This window comes from Linepithema humile, chromosome 1 (assembly GCF_040581485.1).
Source record: "Linepithema humile isolate Giens D197 chromosome 1, Lhum_UNIL_v1.0, whole genome shotgun sequence".
In the NCBI taxonomy this organism is placed as follows: domain Eukaryota; kingdom Metazoa; phylum Arthropoda; class Insecta; order Hymenoptera; family Formicidae; genus Linepithema; species Linepithema humile.
Genome location: NC_090128.1, coordinates 22,347,842 through 22,373,605, shown reverse-complemented (window position 1 = coordinate 22,373,605; position 25,764 = coordinate 22,347,842). Strand labels below are relative to the sequence as shown.

Below are 25,764 nucleotides of genomic sequence, written 5' to 3'. Positions count from 1 at the left end.
ACAATTGAACATAGATTCGAAAGATAGTATAGAACCACAGATGTCTATACTAGTACTAGATCGCTAACTTCGTCAAAAGAGCTGAGGCTGGCAGGATTTCCGGTTTTGGCCATGACACCCTACAACAAAATGGCGACAATGCGTGTGTAATGTGTATAGGCCCTCAAGGCTATCACACACAGTTTCCATAACATAGCCATAAGTGCGTCCATAAGGTTTTCACCAATCACGTTGCTGGATTTGCCCTCTCCATAATGCTCCATAATACAAAAAAACTTGGCGCTGCCTCACCGAACAACATGTTAACTTACATAATGTCAATTAATTACATGATGTCAATTAATTATGCTATTATTACATTATTACTCAGCACTTACTTTGTTGCTCGATATCGCTGTATCTCACGGCGTTCCATCTTTCTTGTAGACTACCCGTACGTAAATTACCACGTTCATTGTAAATTTGCGCCGTTACGAGTGCGCGAGGAAAACATAAGTTATCCGAGTTGGATATCGGTAAAATCAAGCGTTTACCAGCGATATCAAGCGCATTACCCGCACGACCCGTAGGAGGAGTGACACGGTAAACGTGGATATCGAATTCTTGCGCTACGTTCAAGCCCCCGGAGCTTTGAGCTAACGAACTCACGAGGTTCCAGATATTCTCGTGAGTCAAATCACGAGATGGTCGGAACGAAATACCCGCGGGCCCGTGTGAAAGATTCGGGGAATCGAAACTAAGTCTGATGTAATCACCGGGAACACAGGAAAGTACCGCGTACGCGTGAAGCTCGCGAAACACGTTTTCTAACCACGCGTAAACCTCCTCCCTCTCTGGTAATGATTGAAGGCGAAAACCAGCCTCTCTCCCTACTACACCGAAATTTCTAAACTCACGCACGTTTTCCCTTATTAAATCTAAATAATTAAAATTATCCCCGTTATGATTCACGATCTGTTCCGGCGCACCAACCTGATTCTCCGGAAACAGCGCTTCCTCATCTTCTTCTCTCTCCAGTCTCCCCTCTCCACGAACTCCTATCTCGTTGTCGTCGGTTTCTTCGGCTTGATTTTCCGCCGACTGCTGCTGCTGCTGCGAGTTTTCTTCCATTCCTCCCCCTCCTCCACCAAGCTGAACTGGAAAAATCGAAAACAAATGAATTAGTTTATCTTTAAAATTATTGTTTTTACACTTCCATACTCGAATTTTACGCGTTGTTAAAATTAAAAATAGTAATACATTTCATATTAAATTCTCTCACCTCTATACAGGATTATTCCCTTTCTTGTTCACCGTTGATCGTGTTGATCATTGATCACTAATATTCCGGCGAGTAAGAAATTTCCGGGAAAATAATTCCTAAAAATTTCGTCTGGTTAGAATAAAGGTATTCGAGTATGAAAGCGTTATCTATGCAAAAATGTATAATTGTATTTACCTCTTTCCCTCAAAAGTTCCTCTAGATTCTGTTCTTCCGTTCCACTCAGCTCCTCCCCCGTATCTTCCTCTTGTACCTCATCATCATCATCATCATCCTCCTCCTCCTCCTCCGAATCTTCTATTATTATTGTATTTTCACCTTCTTGGTTAAACTCTAAAAAATTCACCATTGTTTTTTAGCGGATAAAAAATTTTTATCCATTTTCTTACTGCGATAAATTTCTCATTACTCACCTGGTGAAAAAATCTCTTTCTCGTCAAATGAACTCACTTCGTGAGTTCCAACTTCTTCTTCCTCGCTCTCGCTATCCAAGTTAACGAGAGGTGGCTCAGGTGTGAGCTCGATACGTGCACGCCGTAAAAACATTTATTATTTCATTATTTTAAAAAAATTTACCAATATGAAATGCTTATTTTTCATAAAAGAATGTGTGCTAAGACTCACGTGAGGGTTCGGCTTTGGGTGAAGTATCAGCCCGTCGCCTTATTCCGTGAGGAGGAGTATACTCTTCAGGGCGTGCAATACGTTGCACTCCTCTCACCCCCGCGATCCTGCGAGACGATGCGTTCCGATGTTCTACTTCTAAAAAATTTTACTTTTAATTTTTGAAAATTATATATACATATATATATATAATAAAAATTGGAATATAAACTCACCGTTTTCACTCGCTTCTGAAATCGATCGATGAAAATGAAATAATAGAAAAGCTATATGCCCACCCGCATCCTCCACTTCTCCATCACCGAAAATACTTCTCATTTCGATAATTTCACCCGCGTAGATTACAAGTCTCTGATAGGAGACAAAATGCCCCAAGCGAAATAGCACTGCACTAGGACACACCACCGCAAATTTTGCAAACACTTCAAAATTTTTTTCATCGTTGTTTGATAACAACGATAAATATCTGCTCACATCGAGTCCGCACAAAGCGCGTGACAATAGTAAGCATGTCTCGACGGTTTTTCTTAAATTCTCAACCATTTTCGCGTACTCAAGATAATCTCGCCCGAATTCACGATACGAAGAAACACGACGCGTGTTGTCCACTACACTGAGAATTTTGAAATGCGATTTTTCTCCGTCTCAAACCTCCTATTTATACCTTCAATCGGATCAAAAAAATCATCGACATGAACGGTCTTCCCGTGGTCGTGGACGATCGAACTCCGTTTCGAAAGAGAAAGTGGAACGACGACAAAGAGAAAGAGGAACGACGACACGAAGACGGAGCGTCGACAATGACGACGATCGACGACAATGCGCATCGCGGACTCAACGATGGAATCAATGACAATGCGCATCGCAGAGCCAACGACAAAATTGTCGATTGTCTCTTCTCGTCGTCGATCGAGACGGTGGATCGATCACCGTTGTCATCCAACGCTGAAAACGCGTTGAAATTTTTGACTTATCTCGACAATAAAAACATCGATCGTTTGCGATATTATTTGTACGATCGATTGAAAAAACGATATCATTTGCCGTCTTGGTTCGTCTTCGAAAGACACGTTAACGCGAACAGTTTGCTGTCGCACGTAGATTTGTGGTACGACTACGCACCTGCTCGAGATTGTTATCTCGATAGGCTCGATATTGCAGACGAGAAATTCGCGTCGATCATCCTCGAACCAATCAAATTGATCTCCCTCGACGACACGGCGATAAAGTTGTGTTACTCGTGTGTCTCTCGAGTGATAGATCGTTTTCGCGCGTCGACGACGACGACCGTCACCGATGATGGTGGTGATCGCGTCACGGTCGTTACGGAGAATATTACGACGGATTTGTCGAAGTCACGACAGCAACGATCGAAAACAATACGATTGCCGTCGATGCCGAGTATAACAACGTTGATGATGGAACAATCGTCTATCGAAACGATTGCTACGAAGCAACAGCAACAACGCGGCAGCGGTAACGGTTCGACGACGAAGAGAAGAACACCCGCTTCGGACAGAAGTGGCGTTTATCGTCGAACGTCAAAAGCATCCATTCCAAAGACTCATCAACCGTCATCACCACCGCCATCATCGTTGTATCAATTTCCGGAATCATCGACGACGAAGAGGAACGTTACTGTTTCCACGAACGAACCAACGACGACCTCATCGTCGTCGTTTCTCGAAGAGAAATTTGTCGATCAGATTCTCGGTGAATTGCAAAGAAACTACAACGATGATAACGGAGTTGCTACAAAATTGGAGGATTTATTGTCGAATTAAAAAAAAAAATTCTTCGTCATTCGTCGCGATGTGAAACGTTTAGGAGACGAGAAGAACAACGACGCGGTGGTGTATTTGCGCGTGAAACGTTTCTTCGGATTGGCATTTTTGTCGTCTAATCACATCAGGGTACCGATACTACATCTGGGACCTCGATTCGGAACGAAGCGTCTGGTGGACATCATACATGGGTTTGGTCTCTGTGACGTCGAAGATTTTTTAACGTTCTTCGACGCTAAAACAGGCTTTGACGTTAGACTTACCAACGGAGAGACCGTTCTCACGATGAAAAGGCAACGACGACGACGAAACGACGACAACGACAACCCGGAGGAATCGGACAACGACGTTGCGATGTTAAATTTCTGCGCGGATCTCTTGTCACACGTCTACGCCAGTTATATCGAAGATATCGAATCGACGAAACAATAAAATGCGATTTCTTTCAGCGATAATCGTCGTTTTTTTCTTCACCTTCCTTTTTCTCGTTGTATTTAATATTCAGATGCGTGTTTCGACAACCAAGAATAGTGGCAACGCAGCGTCGTCGATACACCGTTGTACCGGTCAATTCGTGGTCTCGCAACGCGACAAATATTCTGGAAAGAACGATTCCGTGCAGAACGATTGACGATTTGAAGACGCGCAACAATTGCCGCTTGATTCACGGTCATACGGTTATTGGTTCGACGAATTGTTAGCGATTGAATTCAGACGTCGCGAAATAACGGGCGTCGATTTGTTCGTACCGGTATTGCAAAATATTTACTTGATTCTAATAAATATTTACTTGATTTTAATAAATATTTACTTAAATAAAAAAAATTATTTACTTGATTTTAATAAATATTTACTTCATTCTATGAACTTACGTTCATTGATCGTTGCGATGGTTGAGTTTGAAAGAGCGATACAGATACGTGTTCAACGAAGTGAATCGCGGAGTGTCTTATTCGCGCGTGCTCGCGATGTACTTTCAAAAGTTTCACAATCTCGTCGAATGTTACGCGTTGAATGATCCGACGACCTCTTCGTTCGGACTGTACATCGATCGTCCCGATAGCAACGATTACCGTTGCGGTGTTCGCGACGACAAAATTTGCGCGGATCCTCGCATTCTTTATATCTATTGCGACGCGAAGAAATTGAAAGCTCTCGTCGAAACGAGCGAGAGTGTACCGCGTGATCTTGTCGTCACATGTGGAACGCGATGCGATGAGTCAATGTCGACTCTGAAGATGCGAACCTACACCTTGCTCGCTATCGCGATGTACGCCGAATATACGTTGAGATCTTGTCTGACGGACATTTCAACAACTCCGTTGATTTGTGAAACGTTGAGGAATTATATTATCGCTAAAAACGATACTAAGAGAGACTGAGAGAGGAAGAATATGTGGTTGCAAGTTTCGATAATATGTCTTATATTCGCAACGATGTTGCTTTCGCTGTTACTGTGAAACGTGAAAACCAATAATCGTAGATTACCAATCGCGATTACCGACGGATATAGAACCTACGTTGAAAAATTGCACAGAAATATAACCGCGACGTCGAAACGAAAGAAGAAAAATAAAGACGACGAAAACAACAGCGACGATAACGAAAAACCATCTGTATTCAATAATGATGAAAAATACGATTCGAACGAAAAAAACGATAATGATGATTTTGTTATCGACAATGATGACGATAACGATGACGCTTTGTTGATGCCACCTCCGTCGCCACTACCACTATTATCGAGGAAGATCTCGAAATCATCGATTGTTATCAGCGATGTAACCGACGACAAAGAAAACAATACGCGAAAACCACTCGAGTCCGCGAGAGGCAGTGATGATCGGTCAAGAAATGATAACGAGTAGCGGTGTGACGGTGACGACGATTACGCGATTACGTCTGAGAAACAGGATGGCACGTCGTCGTCCGTAGAAACGAGCGACGAATTTGCAACAACGAACGAAGAATTAGAAGCGACGAGGAAAAAGAAAGAAGTTGTGTCTGCGAAGTCATCGGAGGTTATCGTACCGATCGCGTCTCGATCAACGGAAACGGACAGTGACGACGGAAGAGAACGCGTTGCGAACGAAACGAAGGTCGAAGACGATACTACAACCAGATAAAAATTTACGATGAGTACACGTGAAGCTCCCGTGCGAATCGTATCTCCGAATTCTATGTATTCATCACACTTTACTCATGACGCCGTAAGATTCCATTATCAGTCGCGACAATTCGTTTCGAATTTTGTGGCGCGTCTTTGCAACGTCACCGTAACCTTGCGTCGATGCGTGACGACGCAACGACGACAGAGCCGCAATTTCGTTTTGCGTGGGATGAAACCATGGTGGAAAGAAACAAGGTGAGTTATTCTCGTGGTTGCGCAGTAGTCTAAAAGTAGTGGGGAGCGGACAGCCAATCATAGGGGGCCCATTTCATGAAAATTCAGTATGGCTGATGGCTGATGACATGCTTTATTAACGTATATAAAGTGTATACAGTGTTCCTCTTAAAAAAATATATAGTGTTCGTGCAGAGAGTTTTCTTAAATTTGGAAAAGACCGATGTGACCGTCGTGTAAGTAATAAATGAATATATAATATGAAGATTTATTTAGAGTTTGGTGTAATATGTAATATTATGTGACTTTATCTTTGTAGACAGTATGCCGACCTGTTGCATTAAAAATTGTAATAGTCGCAGTATTTATTTATTTACAACAGCGCTCGGAATTAGTTGCACATTTCGGGCCGATTCCCGAGACGACGCCTCCTGTTCCCCCACTACCGCTCGGCCGCTGGCGGTCGAGCCGCCGATAGCTCTGGCGCAGGAGCGTTTTATATAAGAAATAGGCTGGGTTGTTGAGGCACCTCTCAGAAAATAGTAATATTTTCTTTGCTACATAAATAATGTTTATTTTCATTAATAATTAAATATATATATATTATGTATTAATAAAAATAAACATTATTTATGTAGTGAAGAAAATGTTACAATTTCCCGAAAGATGCCTAAACAATCCAGCCTATTTCTAATATAAAACGCTCCTGAGCCAGAGCTATCGGCGGCTCGGCCGCCAGCGGCCGAGCGGTAGTGGGGGAACAGGAGGCGTTGTCTCGGAAATCGGCCCGAAATGTGCAACTAATTCCGAGCGCTGATTTACAATACTGTTTTGATTTTTTAATCAGCTGTGAACGTTTGAATTTTGCGCGCATAAAATGGGTCCCCTGTGATTGGTTGACAAGCAAGTCCCCCAACTCTTTGCCGCCATTATGCGCAATAACTCACCTTGTTTCTTTCCACCATGGATGAAACCATCGCGGCTGCTTGGCTTCGTTGTCGTTGAGAACACCGGGACAAGTAGAACGAAACAATCCGTGATAAGAACCTACGGCGCGCAGAAGCGCGACGAATATATCCGATCGATGACGATCGACCTCGGCAAAACGACGACGACGAAAGGAACATCTTCGATAAGACGATAACGATTCGTCCACGAAATACGACTCGTCGGCGAAAAGCTTCAACGTTCTATCGTTGTTGTTCGAATCGACGAGCGAACTTTTCTCTTTGTTGTCACGTTTAACAACGACCACGACGATGTCGCTCCAACGTTCCTCGTCGACGCGAATCCACGGAACATTGATCGCCCACCAACGAAGCAAAGTTTTTATCGCTTCGCTCAGAACCGAAGAGACGAGAGTAGTTATGCTATGCCGGTTCTAACCCATGGGGCAATGAGGGGGGTGCGGGTGAAGAGGGGAAGAGGGGTATCAGATAACAGTGGAGGGGATAATGACGTCATCGTTTTGGAGGAGAGGGGGTAATTTAGGAGTGGTGGGGGGTATCAGATAACAATAATTCCTGGAAGTGGGGGATTTCCAGGATTCCCGGAAGAGATAAGATAAGGATTGTTAATACAAACATGAGTCGTCGAGAGATAAGGATTCCTGGAAGAGATAGGGATTGTTTATTGGAAAGAGAACTGTTTAGATCCTTTGGTTTTTTTTTTGTTCTACGCATCAAAGTGGAGCGCCATGTTGTCGGAATGTATCATTGTTAAAGGATTCCGAGAACTGTTTAGATCCTTTGGTTTTTCTCTGCGCATCAAAGTGGAGCGCCATGTTGTCGGAATCGCAATGTTTATACAATAAGGGTATATAAGGCCCGCGAAGAACGAGTGGTATAACAGTCGAAATGTTCATCGCACTCTCGGATGAACGCGATATTCTCAATTTAACAGCAGCGGAGTTAGAATTTGTGCCAAAGGTGATTTTATTAAGCAAGTTTGCTCGGTTCGTGGACCAAGTGTGGGAGAAACTTCCGGAACACGTAAGAGTGGACCCGGAAGTGCAGGGTTACCGTCGGTGCAAGAAACATCACAATCAACCGTGGCAGCGCGACCACATCGACGGACCCGCGCCATACGTTAAAGATTGCACTCTGTGCGAATTAGGTGAGAAAAATATCTCTAAAAATAGAAAGTGAGAAATATTCAGCGAGTAGATATTTAGGTGTATTGTAAAATGTTTCAGGATCACCACGATGCGACAGCCGAGGAGTCTCGTCGAACTCGCCAGGAAGGTCATAAACCAGAACGTCGCAAGCAGATACCTATTGAGCGATCTACCGCTTCCGGAGAAGTATATTCGACAATTGTATCAGACGTATGGTCGGGATCGCTTCGAAAAATTGTTATCAAAATGTAAGACGCAAGTCGAGTACTTAGGCATCGTACAGTTGATGTGTTGTGTCGATGCCGACGAAATGTCGGAAATGTTTGTATGTGAATATTGAAATAAAAAATTTTTATATTTAAAATTAAAGTTTTTTTTTATCATCATCCCGCTGTAGTAATATAAGAGAACGCGTCGATTGTACCGACTTATCGCGAGTCAAGTTACACCGTTGTAGCGGATCATCTAAATAAACAATTTCAAAAGTTTTATTAAAATAAATTTATTCATATTAAACAAAATAATTTGAATTATTATTCCTGTGCCTCATCTTATTCACTGACCTATCCTACTGCGAGATAAGCGCGCGCGTCATGTTACACTACACGATAGAAGGAAACGAGCGAACCAGTGACTATCATTTTTTTTCTTTTAATTGTGACGAATAATATAAAGTGAATTATTTAAGTTATGCATTTATTCTAAACACCAATAATATACTTATGTTTTCTTCTTAATACAAATTATCCGCGGTAAAATATAAATTTAATAGGAACTCTAATCTAAACTTAATATGTAATTTAAGGATGGTAGGTGAAAGGATAAAAAATCGCAATAAGATTAGTATTAACAAATTTTATTCATAATTTTGTAAAAGATGTTACATAGATGAAAAAAAATTGTTTCAACTGAGCCTCTAACGCCTTTCACGATTACGAGGGGGAACGGGGGGAGGCGCTTGAGTCGTCCTCGGACGAGGCTCGACCACAGCTATCGGCTTGTGGTACACTCCGCAATCTTTACACTTCTCGTATTCGGAATTTTTTCTATTCTGATCACGCTCCATTTTCTATACTTTTTTCTCCACCGCGTGCACACTTTGAACTGATAAATTACTCTCTTCCGCACACCTTATATACAGTTCAAAGATGTACGATAGACGTTCCATAGATGTTCAATAGACGTTCAAAGACGTACGATAGACGTTCAAAGACGTACAATACACGTTCGATAGACGTACGAGAGACGTTCGATAGACGTTCAAAGACGTACGATAGACGTTCGATAGACGTTCAAAGACGTTCGATAGACGTTCAAAAAGACGTACGATAGATGTTCTTACGAATAATCTCTTCGCGAGATAAGCGACAGAGCATATATCACGAGGATCGTATAACTGAGGTGGAATAAAAATCATACGAGAGATGTTCAAAAATGTACGATAGACGTTCAAAGATGTACGAGAGGCGTACGATAGACGTTCAATAGATGTTAAAAGTAGTTCGATTGACGTTCAAAGACGTACAATAGATGTTAAAAGTTGTACGTAAGACGTTCAACAATACGTTAAAAGATGTTACATAGATGTTAAAAGTAGTTCGATTGACGTTGAATAGATGGAAATATCATACGCTGGCCTATCGTCCTGGCGAAACCTTAGATCCGCGATTACTATTCCTCGAAAAGGAGATGCTACTGTCGAGCGAGTCATCTCGTCTTCGGCATATTATAAAGAACTATATTGTTGTAAACTATCAGTGGATATCGATAAGAATGTTAGTTAGCGACAAATAGCTTAGCACCTATCGTCCTGGCGAAACCTTAGATCCGCGATTACTATTCCTCGAAAAGGAGATGCTACTGTCGAGCGAGTCATCTCGTCTTCGGCATATTATAAAGAACTATATTGTTGTAAACTATCAGTGGATATCGATAAGAATGTTAGTTAGCGACGAATAGCTTAGCACCTATCGTCCTGGCGAAACCTTAGATCCGCGATTACTATTCCTCGAAAAGGAGATGCTACTGTCGAGCGAGTCATTTCGTCTTCGACATATTATTGTAAACTATAGTGGATATCGATACGAATGTTAGTTAGCGGCGAATATAATAAGATTATAATAAGATTTAGCGGCATCTTTGATGTAAGGGTATATAAGTCGGGATTAAGTACTGCATCCATAATAGATCTTCGTTGTTCACAAAGTTCGTAACGTAGTTATTCGTTTAAAAAAAAAATGTCTAGTTGTCGAAAAATAATCGATTTGTGTTTGCGATTGACGCATAGCTTAAACGGGCTATGCGTTGATAATTATTTATCGTCGTTGTCCGACAACGACGATGATAATTATACAGTATTCGCAAAGTTTGCGGGTGCGTGCCCTAGCGCGGTGCTTGCTGTGTTATTTCGGTTGGGACATTTTTCGAATTATCCTCAGCTTTTGATTATTGCTGGGGAAATTGTCGAAATGAGACGTATTTACAGCGATGCTGAAGAGGATGCGGGAGGTTATATCACCTGGCTGTCGCATTGCTATAATGATGCTGTAAAAAATGGTAAGTTTTTTTTTTTTTTTTTTTTTTTTCTATTATGAATTATAAAACAAAGTTTTAAAAAATTAAAATTATTATTTTTTAGGAACGCTACAACACCCTACATCTAAAAAAACTATGGTGGTGGAGGGTGTGGTGCGTGGTACGCGTCGAAATCACGACGAGCGAGCTACTCGACGTCTCGGGGTAAGACGTCGAGCGGATACCTCGCCTGAGGCCGGACCCTCGTGTAAGTCGCTGTATACATTATTTATATGAAATAACAGCATCGATTTTTATAGTAGGAAATTTTACAAAAAAATTTAATGTTTCAGCTCGCGCTCGAATCGTTCTGACGCCTGAGCTCGTCGATCTCGTGAGTGACGAATCGATGAGCTCACTTCGCGAGGAAGAAGAGCAGGAAGAGGAAGAGGAGAGGACTTATGAAGGAGGGGATGAGGAAGAAGAGCAGGAAGAGGAAGAGGAGAGGACTTATGAAGGAGGGGATGAGGAAGGCTACACGCAAGACGGATGGGGAATGGGTGACAGAGGTAAGAAAGATTGAAAATTTTTACAGTTACTTTTATGTTTGAATTTTTTTAAACATTAAAATTTTCACAGGATACAGCCCCCCTGTGATGTCTTACTCTTCCGATTAGAATTTTCAAACGGGGGAGTAAAATAAAAAGAAGAAAATCGAGAGGTGAGTATTTTCATACTCAAATTTTTTAAATAATTCATTAATTTTTTTTTAAATTTTGACTTTTTGCAGTTCAAACAGGTGGTAGAGAAGAAGAGTCGGAGGAAACTTGGTCGGGCGAGGTTCCTGCGACGCGCTTTTGAAGTCGTCGGTTTCACCAGTCGATTCCTCGCGAGGAAAAAACTTTTTTTGCAATTAAAAAAAAAATTTTGTTTGCTTAAATGTACATATATTTTTTTATTGTTTTTGTAATAAATATTATTCATATTAAATAAATTAATTTTTTATTTTTTTTACCAGACTCTTTTCCCATCCTATTCACTGACCTATCCTACTGCGAGATAAGCGACAGATCATATGTCACGAGGATCGTATAACTGTGGTGGAATAAAAGTCGTACGATATAAATCATTTTATTAATATAAATCATTTTATTAATATAAATCATTTTATTATAATATAAATCATTGTTATGTTACACGTTTGTTACGCTCAAACCACCACTTGTACAATTTGCAAACATTCCGCATAGCGCAATGTTTCGTGTGATACGCGCAGCGCAAGGTTCCGATTACATCCAAGTTCGTCAGGCGTGCGATATCTTCGTAATCCGCATCGATCGTTTCGATCTCTACATCATCTTCCAAAATCTCGCACAGCCACTTTTTCTTCTCGAGTCCTTTCACGTATATCAGAGGCGGTTCCGTACCAATGGCGTTGTTGATGAGGCTTTTCATCCGACTGTACGAGACGTGTCCATCTTCCCATCGGAAGCCGTGATGGTGTATCCGTAACCAACACACCAACGATTTTTCCGATTTCGTCAACAGATACCACGGTACGTGTTCACGAAATACGTAATGAGACAGCGTTTCGCCATCTCGAAGTACCGCTGCTTCTTTCACGATAAAAATGTTGTTGAACGCGTAACCTTGCAAGTCGACGAAAATTGGTACGTTCGACATCGTCGTCGATCGTCGGAAAACTGACATGTCCGCGTACGCACACGTCTAATTTATAACTTTTCACACGAGTCTGCGCACAATGTTGTTCAATGGATTATATTCGACCATTCGATCGTGTATAACGAGACAATAGGCGGTGGTGTTGGCCGGTATATTTTCCTTACAATCAAATTCTATTCGCACGTCGACGGTGGTGTTCTTGACAGAGTCGTTTTGTCGCGAACAATCTATGACTACGAACGGACCGGTTATCAAGAAATCATCGATATCCAAATACGTATCGTCCTGTCCGTAATAGGCTTTGCGGAAACGCGCATACATGTTGTACAGTATAGCGTATCGACTCTTGTCGAAATCCAAGTTCATGTCGTCGTACGGATAAAAATCTGAATTCAGATGCAGTCTCACATTGGTGAGTTTACAATCGTCAAATTGCGCAGCGTTTTCAGACAGTACGTTTTTTCGACCGGTTTGGAGAGCGAAGATTACGTATCGCGGTTTTTCCAATTGCGTCGCGGCTTTGATCGCCCAGGAATGCTTGGTCGTGTTTTGCAGCAGAGGAAACTCGTACAGATCCCACGAACGAAAGCACACGCTCAGATATCGTCCGCTTTCCAAAGTTCGAAGAAGAGACAGCTTGTTGACTTCGCTCAGAGATACGTGAGGCATTCGCCACTGTATCTTGAGTAGCTCGATCGTCGGATTCGCACCGGCTCGTCCTACGAGACAATTGTTATCGTTGCGCGATCGTATCAATACAAGTTCGTGACGAGCGTTGATCACGATGCGCTTGTAGTCCTCGCAGAATCCTAAAAGAGCATTGAGCGGAACGCAAAAATTAAAGTTTCCATCGATCAACGAATATCCATTCGGATTCCACGATGCGTATTTCAGCATCTTGCTCTTCTCCGTCGTCAGCGATATATAATTTTTGATCGTCGTTGTTATTCCAACGTTTCTGTTACGATCGATTTCAACTCCGTCGAGCTCGTATCGCATTTCTTCAAACATGAACGCGACACAATTATTTCCCATAATACACACGACATCTCTATTCTCACCGGTAGGATTCATAACGAGTTTTCCTTCAACGTAGAGAAAACTCTCACACGGCAACGTGTACAAATCCTGTTGTTGTATAGGTATTCGTATCTCGTCGCTGTGTCCCAACGTCGTGTTAGCGTACGGATTGTACGTGTGCATCTCATATTTCACGATACGCTCGTCGAAGACGGGCTCGTCAACGATGTCGAGTATATCCATCTCTTTAAGCGTTTCTCACAACGAATCCCAACGATTGTAAAAAGTTTACGTTCGTCGTACTGAGCCTCTTGAATGGCGATTTTTTCACAATTTTCGTTGCTCTCTCAATCACTCGCTGTTCGTTCAACACGAGCATTTCCTCGCACCGCGTCGCCGCAAGTGCAGTCTGATGGTAATCTCCTCTCCGCGAAAGTCGATCAATCGTCCGTCTTGATCCACCACACGCAAGGTGATATCGGTAACACTCCTCGCGATGACCGGAAGGTAAATGATTTGCGCCGGTGTTTCCGAGACTTTATATCCCGGAGGCACGTTCGGTGAAAATTCGTGTATCGTGTGCACCGACTTGTCGTTGGCGTACGCACCCGCGGTAATGCTGCATTCCACTCGAATAATGTTTACGTTGATGATGTTTACCGAGGAGTCTGATTCGTACCACTTTCTCGGTTCCAGTATACGATCCGTCGAAAATCCCAACAATGGTCCGATGGTATTCGGTTTGGCGAAATTTATCCGAAAAGCGCACATGATTTCACTCCTCATGGTATTAACGTTGGGACGAAGTGACAATGGATAATCCTGCTCTTCGCCTTTTCCTCGTTTTTGCAGTATCGCGCGTTTCAGATAAGAAGCAATGGCGTCCAGTTCGTACGATCCTTCGGGAATTGTAATTTCTTCGTCATTGTCGTCGAAATAAAATTTATCGTTCGCCACCGTCACGTTCGGAATCGTGTTGTAGGTCTCCATCGTGGTTAGGCCGAGCTCGTAGTCCCCATCGCTCAAGTCTATCGGTGGAAAATAATCCACCGTGAGAACGCTGCTTTTACCGCTTAGAGTGAGCGTCAGCGACATTGCCGAGATTCCATCGACGACTGATGTCGATCGATGGCGGATCGATTTTTATATCTATTTTCTGGAGGAACAGGAGGCACAATTGTCCGCAGATCGTTTGATCGTACGTCTGGTAGACCGTGCGATTGTACGTTATCGTTGTATCGGTGTCTCCGAGGTAGCGTGTAAGCTCCTTCGGCGGTTGCAAATTGCCAAAGCTGTCAAAGTATACGGCGCGATCGCCTCTCTTGGCGTACGCCACCCAATGCGTGCCCGGTCCGTCGACATCGTCCAAATTCACGATACCGCTCTCGTTTCGGTGTATCTCGTCGGGTAAAGCGTTACGCATGTAGACACCTCGGAAATACGGTATTCGCATACGCTTCGCTATTCGTGACAACTGTAGATTGGTGGTGGCACCCGCGGGCATCTCTATCGTTTTTTCGACGTTTTTTTTTTCTTCTTCTTCTTCTTCAATCCTTTGCCCCGCTTGTACGGAGCGAGATAAATCCCCCGTCCTTCCATAGCTTTATTGTGACGTTTCATCTCTTCGAGTTGTCGTCGCGCGGCCTTGGAGTCGTTCACCGCCTTTGCAACACCCGCTGCTCCACCGGCAAGCGAACCGATGACTCCCAAGAGCGGTAACAACGGTAACATACCACCGCGTTTCGCCGTCGGAAGCGTTCTCCTCTTGGTCTTCTTCTTCTTTCCCTTTGTCATACCCATCCCCAATTTCGTCTTTGCTTTCATAGCAGCCCATACGGCGGTAGCGGCGGCCCTCTCACCGAGAGTCGCGTCCGCAGCGGTGATCCGCTCCCGCGCTTTATCGGCGAGAACGCGATCGGCCGCGTGGCGGTCCGCTGATTCGCGGTTTTGCGAGTACGCGACGTCGTGATCGCGACACGCCGCGTCCAACGGATTGATACCTCGATCCCCTCGCGCGAGTCGTTTCCGCAGACGAGTCCCCGGCCCGCAAAATTGGTAGCCGGGTATATGCAGCTCCAACGGTAGTCGATTTATCACACTGTTCAGTAAACCGGCACCCTTGTATCGTTTCATAGAACGCGAATTCTAACGTATCGCGTGTAAATCACATTTCCAACTGAGGTGTGTTTCGACAACGCTCACCTATAAATAGGAGGCGCGTATCGATCGCTAACTAGTGGAATATCAAAGTTTGTCGGACGACGACGTACAATGAATAACCGGGATAATAAGAAGGAACGGAAGGAGGTGAAATATATCGCAAACGTGCATCGCTAATCGTGTGTTTGAAACAATATTTTTTTTTTTTTTCAGGATAATGTCCGAATCATGTATGGAAATAGAGATATTTTAGATCTAGCGACGAATATCCGAGCACCGCTCTTTCCGACATCCGATACCGCGCACTCGTCGCGTAATAACAAGGATAAGAAAGAGTCTGGTAAAAAAAAATGAAATTTGTACAACAACCGTACACGATCCGTGTAAAAAACATGGATGATAAGACGCAAGGGGTTTGTGAGAAGGCGTGCAGACACGGTAAAATGCTGCCAAACACGATACGCGGTATCATTTGCGGTCCCTCGAATTGCGGTAAAACCAATGTGATGATCAGTCTGCTGGAAAGTCCGAACGGTGTACGTTTCGAAAACGTGTACGTGTACTCGAAATCGTTGAATCAACCAAAGTATCGGTATCTCGAAAGATTGCTCGGATCGATCGATGAAATCGGCTACTTTACGTTCTCGGACAACGATACAATTGTACCGCACAGCGAGGCGTTACCGAATTCCGTATTCGTCTTCGACGATATAGCGTGCGACAAGCAGAATGCGATACGCGAGTACTTTGCTATGGGTCGACATTCGAAGGTCGATTGTTTCTATCTGTGCCAAACGTACGCGAAAATACCTAAACATCTCGTGCGCGACAACGCGAATTTACTCGTAATATTCAAGCAGGATGGAACAAACCTTAAGCACGTCTACAACGATCATGTGAATACGGACATGACGTACGAAGATTTCGGTACATTGTGTCACGCATGTTGGCGACACAAGTACGGTTTTTTAGTGATAGACAAGGATAGTGCGATTAACGATGGACGATACAGACGTGGTTTTAACGAGTTTGCGGTACCGCGGAATGGTTAGTCGTTCTCGAGACGTTGACGATGACGCTCGACACGAAAGATATCGACGAGAGGGAGAAGATCGCGAAGGAAATCGCTCGTACGAGCGAGTCGATTCGCAAGAAGCACCGGACGTTGAAGACGGGTAGAGTGGAGCAAGAGGCGCAATTGGAGAAACGGTTGAAACCGATCGTAGAGCCGTTGAAACGAATCGTCGAGAACATCAAGAGTGACGATGATTCGGTTGACGATCTCGAGATTACAAACGAGCCGGATATCAAACGAAAGCGGTCGAGCTTCGAGAAGAGGAAGAAGAAAATCAAGCGTACCCCGTTGACGACACCGATACAAGCCTCGACGCCGTTCCAGCCGCAAAAATTGGCGTTTGAATCGCCGATAAATTTACCGATCGAAAACGTGTTCGAAACCACGGACCCGTCTTTCGCGACATCCGTGAGACAGACGATGCAAACGTCCGATGGTCGGGAAGCGCTGTACGGTCAAATGGGCCCGCTGGGTCAAGAGTACATCGGGGAGCTCTTGAGCGGTGACAAGAAGAGAGGGATCGACAACGTGTACGGCGTATACTTCAACGATGCGGGAACGTTTCTCGGGGACAAGACCTTCGACATCGATCGAGACGACAATTTGATCGTGGACGGTGTGAAATACGCTGGCACGCCCGGCATGTTTGAATTAATATTCAAAAGACTTCCCGACGATACGCTGTGTACGGAGGCTGACAAACAAAAGTACAAGAGCATACTACTAGCTACTAACGCTCACAGACGCGGTCATAACGCGCATTTACCTGTTTTGGGAAACAAAGGATACAAATACAAACATATCATCACACCTCTGATATCTAAGAAAGGTGGAGGTGTCGCACATCTCGACAAGAGAGGTGCGGGTCGCACGTTACCCAAGTGTAACGTACCACAGACCATGACTGTGACCGACAACGCGGTCGATTACGTGCACTGGGACGATCCGAACGAATTGGTGGATCGCCTTCGATTGCTGGACGCCTCCCGTCAGGCGGGAAACAACGCGCACGACAACGAGTTTCTCTCGATTATCGAGGAACTGCGCGAAGCCGGTCTGATTATAAATTGATCGTCGTTGTCATCGCTGTAGCCAGTATTGCTCGTGCGATGCTACGGGAATGTCTATCAACAAATTCGGACTACAGCTAGGAGGAGGAAGCGCCAGGGTGACGAGACAGAGCGGTGGAGTCTCGAAGAATTACGTGCGCGAGAATTGTCTCTGCAAGGATGGTGGGGTTTTCAACGCCAAGTCACGCGTAATCAGACATCTCGCCGACCCTGAAGCGGACACCGACGCCGTCAACAAGCTGCATCTGGATCATCACCTCAAGCTTATGAGCGATCGTGCGAATCGAGATCGTATGCTCTATGAAAATTTTAAGCGAGAAGTACTTTCGCGACTCGAAGATTCGGAGAATACCGAGCGGACCTGGAAGAGAGACCACGACGATTACATCGAGACCAGATACGTGACGTTGGAACGTCAGATTCACGATCTGAGAGGTCTCCTCGACGAGAGTGTGGCGCTACTCGATGGAAAACTCGTCGATCGCGAGCGAGAGACGAAGAGTCTTGTCGAGCGAGAGATTCACAATCTTCGTAGAACTGTGAGAAAAAATTTCATCAAATACTACGATGAGGCGATGAAGAAGAAGAAGCAAAACGAATCGCAATGAGCCTGGAGAGGAGATCGCTCGTGGACGAGCTCCACGCACCGGCGAGAAGAAACTTTACGCGTCGGCCAGTCGTCGTGAAAGGATACGACGATTTGTGGCAGGCTGACATTGTCGAGATGAGACCGTACTCGCGATCCAACGGCGGCTGCAACTACATTCTAACCGTTATCGATGTGCTGAGCAAGTACGCGTGGGCCGTGCCCTTAAAGACCAAAGGTGGAATCGAAACGTCCAAAGCATTTTCCGCGATATTTAGGGAGAGAATTCCGAAAAATTTGCAGACCGACCGTGGAAAAGAATTTTACAACAGAGATTTCCAAAATCTTGTCAAGAAACACGGCATCAATCATTATTCGACATACTCGGTCATGAAGGCTTCGGTGGTGGAACGATTCAATCGCACGTTGAAGAACGAAATGTGGAAGTTTTTCACGCTCGCGGGATCGTACAAGTGGATCGACGATTTACCGCGATTGGTCTCGGAATACAACGGTCGTAAACATCGTACGATCGGTATGCGCCCGATCGATGTCACTCCCGAGATCGCAAAGGGACTCTTGAGCACCGTGTACAGTAGAATAAAAATTGCCGCGCCGACGAAATTCAGGGTGGGTGATCCGGTGCGCGTGAGCAAATTCAAAACTGTATTCGAGAAAGGATACACGCCGAATTGGTCGACGGAGGTGTTTAAGATCGCCGCGGTGCAACGTACCAATCCTGTGACGTATCTGATTAAAGATTATCGCGGAGATCCGGTCGCGGGAGGCTTTTACGAGCACGAATTGCTCAAGACCGCTCAACCCGACGTTTATCTCGTGGAGAAGGTGTTGCGTCGAAAGGACGACAAGGTGTTTGTAAAGTGGTTGGGATTCGACAATTCGCACAACTCTTGGATAAATAAAGACGATGTATTGTAATAAACTGTGTATATTTTACATTGTATTATAATAAACTATTATACATATATACAATGGTGTTCTTTATTACTACTACAATATGTTACAATATATACATTTAAAACTAATAATGACAATAATACATAAAATATTAAACTATATAAATTAAACACTATGTATATTACTAAGCATTATTTACAAATGTATCTCGCGATGTCCCCATGGTAGAGTGTCGGTGGAACCGGATACGACGTGCCGCTTATCGTCGTACGGACTGAGCGCGAGCTTCGACTCTGACACGGTGTACACCTCGTGCATCTTTGAGCGGATGCACGATTGACGCCGCGTCAGCTCGATTTCGGCGTTGAGGCACCGAGTGTAGTCGTCGAACGTTATCGTTCTAGCGACTACACTCTTTTTTACACCTTTAATCTTTTTGGTGTCTTTTTGGCCGGTGACTCTCAACGCGTACATCTTCGCTCTCAGTCCGACAAATTCCGTCATGATCGCGCCGTTATTCTCTTCTTTCATCAGACCGGGTACTTTCTTGTTGGCGCGCGGCATACCGTAAGCGTTGTCCTCGGAGTAGTCGCTCGTGTCGAATTTGGATATATCACGTTTCATATCCCGATACGCGTCCTCGCAGTGCAGAAAGTATATCAGACTGTCGGTATCGGTGTACATAATTTTGCAATTGTCGCGGTAGAGAGGCGCCATGTACTCGTAGTGAAACTCGTACAAGCAGGTCTTGGATATGTCGAGGATGCACATACCCACGTAGATCGGCTTGTCGAATTTCACTTCGAGTTTTCGCAACTCTACGGCGATCAGATCCTCCGAGAACACGCTTCGGCTGTGGAAATTCGGTTTCGCGATCATAGCCTCCGCTCCGTACCGACCATCCCACTGTGTAACGAGCCGGACATCCGTGTGATTTCGCACATTCTCCATGGTTTTGCCGAAAACGGCGTTGTTCATCAATTTGTACAAATTTTTTTCGAAATCATTTTTCGCCCGTGTCCGAAACTGTGTATTCAGTTCTATGTATCCGCGGAGCCACGGAGATTGCGCGAATTGCAGTACGCGGTGAATCTTTGCAATTCGCAGACCATGTCGCACGCATTGTTGCAGATTACGATAGTGGATGACATAACGCTGCTTATCGTACAGCGTTGCGAGTAACTTGAACTCCCGCTTGCCGGGCGGCTTATCGCGCGTCGGGCAGAACGGCAGGTCGGCGTGCGCGTCGTGAAGATTCACCGGATACTCGAGATCGACTTCCAGCACGTAACCGGTAGCCGAATCGGATGCAACGGACATTACGTCAAAGCTCGCGACATCATCGACCCATCGAAATTTGGCGTAGGGCAACGGTTGACACATCGCCCACCCGTACAAGTTGTTTACATCATAGTACATTAGGTACGACGACGGTTCCGATGGGTCGTAGGATGGCATGTATTTGTTGTTGGCGGCGGCGTATCGGTTGGAGCATTGGCTGAGACCACCGCGTATACCGCGCTCGACAAACAGTACCATATCGATGTCCGTGAGCAACTCGAATTTTACACGCGTGTACTTCATCATAGCGTCCCACGTGTATCCCGGTAGAGTGTAATAATGAGCGGGATCTAAACCGTAACTCTTTATAGACATGTTTCGAAAATTTTCGAAAATATCCGCCAACAAAAGAACGTCTGTTTTCAAATACAAATCGCTGTATTGGCCTAGATCTTCGATCGAAAAAGTTTGCCAGACGTTTGTCGCGTGCGCGTAATCGCTCTCGGATACCGTTTCTCCGGTGAGCGAGCTGTAAAACGATTCGCGCGATGGCAGGCTTGTGTCCCGGAGCTTGTCGACGCTGTCGACGTACTCGTAGGGAAACACACCTTTCCGAGTAAGCAGATTGAAATTTTCCGCGGATAAATGTTTGAATTCCGATCGTGAAATTTTTAATTCATCCACAGTTAAATAAGATGCCAATTTGTCGAGACTCGTACTGAGAAATTTAAACGAATCAATAAACCGTAATTTTATACACAATTTTGATTTTTGATCCATGGTATCTTTAACATTTTTTGTAAATGAAATGTAACGCTCTTTCGTCAGCGGTAACAATTCGACGTTGCCTTCGAAAGCATTGGCAACGTCTTTAATAATGAAATGCGCGTCGTAACCGGATAAATTGTGAAATATCACCGGGATAACGTCGGAGTCTATGTAATTTAGATTGCACGACGAGTGCGCGGCACCGCGGTAACGCCCGGTCAGATGACAATGATCGCGCACCCGCGTGTCGTCCGCTGTTAAGGGTTTCTCGCACACGTGACACGTTACGGCGCTACGGAATTCCTCCGATTCCTCCCGCGTAAGATCCGCCATGGGGACGACGGTGGTGCGGATCGCTTTCACGCGGTGCGTCAAATCGTGCAGTTCGTTGACGAACCACGCTGTGCAATCCTCACCGCGATATGACTTATAACTAGAGAGCGAATTATCGTAAGCGCAACTTACATAATATCCTACGCTAAAGGCTCTGTGATGTTGGTAGGCGTAAGTAGTACCGTCCTGATCCTCCTTTTTCTCGAGCGTACATTCGAGATCGGCGTACACTACAAACGGAACCCGCTCCTTCCGATTGTAATTCCGGAACGTCAGCCACTTGTCGTCCTCGCTGGGGAGAACGACGGCGCAGTCGTTCATTTTCCCGCAGTCGACGCTGTGGACTGACAACTTCTCCCGTGTATAAAAGTAGTGTAGACACCTGTAATAATTTATTTGATTAAAACTATGAATAAAAATATTGATTTATTTTATACGCATCTTTTTACTTACCGATCGCAAATGTACATTTTATGCGTGTGCATGCTCAGTTGTGAGCTCACCAACCGCGGCAGGTTCTTTATGCACGCAAAGTGTGCATCGTTGTTTTTACGCACGTATAGCAGGTTGACGTGCTTCTCCTTTTTGTCGTCGGCGAGCCGCAGAGGGACGATTTTTGAGTCTTGGGTGGTAAAGACGTTGACGGAGATGGCGTTTAGTTTCTCGAACTTTGATATTTGCGGAAGCGTCACGGGGAACTCGATGCCGCACAGATTCAGCACCGTCGAGTAATGTGGGTACTGCGATACTCTTTCCGGGTACTTTTCCGCTGGATATAGAGCGGCGACGACTGCCCACGCGAAACACGCATTGTCCGTCGATTGCACGTTGACCACAGCCCTTTTTAGCATAATTTTCCGCGGTAACTCGATGTGGCATCCCGCGTGCAGAGGATTGAACTTGTTCACATTGACGGTGAGATTCAGGATACGCGACAACGCCCATCCGCTATCGCGTTCCTGAAACTCCTCCAGAGCCGCCAGAATATCATCCTCCACGTGCCGCGTGTACCACTCGTTGAGATCGGATGTGGGAAACAACTCGCAATTTTTGGTGGCGATGGTCTTCACGGCAGTCTTGTCGCCCGCGACGAATTCCCCGTTGAACGCGGTGTTAATCTTGACGCTGTTGTGTTCCGCCATGACGCCCTGGATCCGCTCGATAACCATATTTCTCACGTTTTTCAAAAATTCACGAGGATCGATGTATTCGCGATTGACAACCACACCCGTCAGCACACGGTTCCTAAACGCCGTCTCGATCTCCTTCCACGTGTAGCCCTTCTTCTCGTATCCACCGTATCCGGCACCGACGGGCACGAAACGCTCGTGCAGGGCGTCCCTCACACCCTCCAGACGCGCAATTTGCGCCACCAGAGAGTTGACTACTCCGGTGCGTTGTCTCTTGCGACATTGTTCCTTGAGAGAATCGAGGTACTCGTCGCACTCGTAGTCCCATGGAAGGAACTCTCCCGTCGTTTTGATATTCGCTGCTCGCACGGTAAGATCGCGCTCCTTCTCCATTGCGAATGATTTTGAAGATTCATATTTTTCTCACTCGCTTTATATACCCGTTTGTTGCACACGACACTAACTATAAGCATAACAATGGCTCATGTTTGTATTAACAATTCTTATCTCTTCCGGGAATTATTGTAATATGATATCCCCACCACTCCGAATTTACCCCCTCTCCTCCAAACATGATGACGTATCTAGCAACATGCGCTCTACTTTGATGCGCGCGTTGTAGGATAAGTCGGTATAGCGGATAAGATGACACGGAAAAATAATAAAAAATTTTAATTACAGTTGAAATAATATTTATTAATATGTATTGTTACAACTCCGCAAAGACCTGAGTCACCAGTTCACAATCAATTATGTTATTCTTATCGAATAAATCGCTTTTGCGAATCGCCACGTGATCGGGGTCCTTCGCATTCCTCGCGATTTCTGAAAAGTGTGCGAACTTGACATCAACCGTACCGGTGATGTTGTTCAACGAATGATTGATACAGTCTACGCAATATTCAAGTGCAAACATGTTACACACGGTTCGGTTTGACATGATTAAACATAACGCTGATGTTGCCAGGCGCATTACTTTTAGGTTGTTTATTTTTCCAAAACTTAACGTGCAGTGTCCAACGGTCTGAGACGGTGCTTCGTCCGCATCGTTCTTAAAGAAGCTGGTGATGATGTCCCGTTGATTCATGAGTTCTTTCCATACGTCGTATGATAGACGTAGCTCCTTACCATGGTTGTCACCGAGAGCGATTTCCACACGGCTCGACGTTGAGACGTTGATTCCGATGTCGAGATATTTGTAACTGGTTTTTGTCAACGGGTATCTTCTAACCAAGATCCTAGATGATTCTTTTTCCATCTTTGACATATTACTTTTTTGTTTTCTATGAAAAAAAAAATAAATTGTGAGTTTAAAAGTATAACAATTAAGTTTAAAGATGTAGCTAAAGAAACAACTTACTTCACGGTTGACATGGTGCAAAACATCGTTGCTAGTAAACGTCACAGCGAACTAGTAATTTTCTCAATGATTTCGAACGACTGATGGTTCCTATTCTTTTTCACTCGCTTTATATACCCGCTTGTTGTATACAAAATTGAAATCTGACAACATGGCGCCGAAAATGCTTACGTGGCTGCCTGTTGCTATGGGCTTTTGTTCTAAAATACAGCGATGACGCAATCCGTAAACCTGCACAAACCTGCATACTATAAACATTGCGATGATGCATTCCGACAACATGGCGCTCCACTTTGATGCGCAGAGAAAAACCAAAGGATCTAAACAGTTCTCGGAATCCTTTAACAATGATACATTCCGACAACATGGCGCTCCACTTTGATGCGTAGAACAAAAAAAACCAAAGGATCTAAACAGTTCTCTTTCCAATAAACAATCCCTATCTCTTCCAGGAATCCTTATCTCTCGACGACTCATGTTTGTATTAACAATCCTTATCTTATCTTTTCCGAGAATCCTGGAAATCCCCCACTTCCAGGAATTATTGTTATCTGATACCCCCCACCACTCCTAAATTACCCCCTCTCCTCCAAAACGATGACGTCATTACCCCCTCCACTGTTATCTGATACCCCTCTTCCCCTCTTCACCCGCACCCCCCTCATTGCCCCATGGGTTAGAACCGGCATAGCATAACTACTGACGAGTTCGTAATTTTTCGATTCACCACCGTGACAAAGTCGCACCGTCGCACAGTGAGGCGAATACCTCTTTTCGCGGTCATTGACGTATAGTTTTAATATTTTTCAATTAAAAAACTTGAAATTTGGCATATATTAACTAAGAATAATATACTTCAAGTATGTAAACTAAAAAATCGATTTAATTATAATTAAAATAATTTATACAGTTAATAAATGCTTTATCGACATATAGCAAAATTCATTCACTTAAATAAAGAAAAAAAAGAATTTATTACAGTGTAATTAATTTTTTTTGTTGAAAAATAACAATCTCTGAACAGTTCTAATCTTCCTAAAATATCAAATAATTTAATAATAACTCAATTATTATTGTCAAATTAAATAATCATGCAGTTGACATTTAATAATAAGTCGAACATTTTGCACTGCAATAAAATAAAATAAAATCACAATAATCACAAAATTTACAATAGCAATATACAAAATACAATACAATAGCAATGTTTAAAAAAGAAAAGGAACCCGAATAACTAAGTAAGGCTAATATTGTACATGATCAATTTCATTTTTGAGTATCCGTCAAGTGTCTTTATTATTTTATTCATAATAATCTAATTCGTCAAGTCTAAAAGATTCTTAGCATCGTCACATAGTTCTTTTTTTTGTGTTCAATTATTCGCCTTGAATGTGAAACAACTAGGTCTGAAGCAATTAACAGATTCGTAAATATATCTTCGTTATTCATTTTTCGAGACATTTTTTGAGAATAATTTTCCCTATAATTTCGAAAATATTTGTGATTCGCTTCTTGGGCATCTTCAGATAATTGACCTATTAGTACAATTGCATATTTTATTATAGCGCTTCCATGAATCAACCATTTGTGCACTGTTACTGACATATAATACCATGGATACAGCCAAACATAAAGTTTTGTGTATGTCATACGTTTTGGAGAATTTTACGATTTAAATTACTATATAAATTTTTAAATTTCTTGAAACATTTACAATCAAAATAGACAGTAAGCAGA

At 43.8% G+C, this 25,764-nt stretch overlaps 6 protein-coding genes across 9 annotated transcripts in view; 4 read left to right on the top strand and 2 right to left on the bottom strand.

Annotated features, from left to right (window-relative positions):
* Positions 1–25,764, top strand: part of LOC136997325 (transcription initiation factor TFIID subunit 7-like) — a 297,656-nt gene that overhangs the window by 52,117 nt on the left and 219,775 nt on the right. The window lies entirely within an intron of this gene.
* LOC136997247 (atos homolog protein A-like) overlaps positions 1–25,764 on the top strand; it is a 73,615-nt gene that overhangs the window by 14,308 nt on the left and 33,543 nt on the right. The window lies entirely within an intron of this gene.
* LOC105672790 (uncharacterized) lies at positions 1,957–10,787 on the top strand. Its single transcript, XM_012367951.2, has 2 exons — positions 1,957–8,128; positions 8,208–10,787. The coding sequence occupies exon 1, from the start codon at positions 2,578–2,580 to the stop codon at positions 3,667–3,669; it is 1,092 nt and encodes a 363-aa protein (XP_012223374.2). The 5' UTR covers positions 1,957–2,577; the 3' UTR covers positions 3,670–8,128; positions 8,208–10,787.
* LOC136997250 (myelin transcription factor 1-like) lies at positions 10,778–11,618 on the top strand. Its single transcript, XM_067347772.1, has 4 exons — positions 10,778–10,911; positions 10,997–11,212; positions 11,283–11,364; positions 11,434–11,618. Exons 1-3 carry the CDS (start codon positions 10,800–10,802, stop codon positions 11,318–11,320), a joined length of 366 nt encoding a protein of 121 aa, XP_067203873.1. The 5' UTR covers positions 10,778–10,799; the 3' UTR covers positions 11,321–11,364; positions 11,434–11,618.
* Positions 12,387–14,441, bottom strand: LOC136997222 (uncharacterized). The gene is made up of 2 exons (XM_067347697.1): positions 13,936–14,441; positions 12,387–13,485 (listed from the first exon to the last, which is right to left on the bottom strand). The coding sequence occupies exons 1-2, from the start codon at positions 14,439–14,441 to the stop codon at positions 12,387–12,389; spliced, it is 1,605 nt and encodes a 534-aa protein (XP_067203798.1).
* On the bottom strand, positions 18,875–25,172 carry LOC105667975 (uncharacterized). Its single transcript, XM_067347774.1, has 3 exons — positions 24,028–25,172; positions 21,991–23,950; positions 18,875–21,919 (listed from the first exon to the last, which is right to left on the bottom strand). Exons 2-3 carry the CDS (start codon positions 23,058–23,060, stop codon positions 19,351–19,353), a joined length of 3,639 nt encoding a protein of 1,212 aa, XP_067203875.1. The 5' UTR covers positions 23,061–23,950; positions 24,028–25,172; the 3' UTR covers positions 18,875–19,350.

Bases quoted from the DNA above. Each gene is read 5' to 3' on its own strand.
- LOC136997250 (XM_067347772.1), top strand. From the start codon at position 10,800: ATGGTGGTGGAGGGTGTGGTGCGTGGTACGCGTCGAAATCACGACGAG. The intron at 10,912-10,996 runs GTAAGTCGCTGT...TTAATGTTTCAG, and splicing joins GCCTGAGGCCGGACCCTCGT to CTCGCGCTCGAATCGTTCTG. The intron at 11,213-11,282 runs GTAAGAAAGATT...AAATTTTCACAG, and splicing joins ATGGGGAATGGGTGACAGAG to GATACAGCCCCCCTGTGATG.
- LOC105672790 (XM_012367951.2), top strand. From the start codon at position 2,578: ATGAACGGTCTTCCCGTGGTCGTGGACGATCGAACTCCGTTTCGAAAG.
- LOC136997222 (XM_067347697.1), bottom strand. From the start codon at position 14,441: ATGTCGCTGACGCTCACTCTAAGCGGTAAAAGCAGCGTTCTCACGGTG. The intron at 13,486-13,935 runs GTCGGTGCACAC...GTTGGGACACAG, and splicing joins GGTGCGTACGCCAACGACAA to CGACGAGATACGAATACCTA.
- LOC105667975 (XM_067347774.1), bottom strand. From the start codon at position 23,060: ATGGAGAAGGAGCGCGATCTTACCGTGCGAGCAGCGAATATCAAAACG. The intron at 21,920-21,990 runs GTAAGTAAAAAG...AAATTATTACAG, and splicing joins AAAATGTACATTTGCGATCG to GTGTCTACACTACTTTTATA.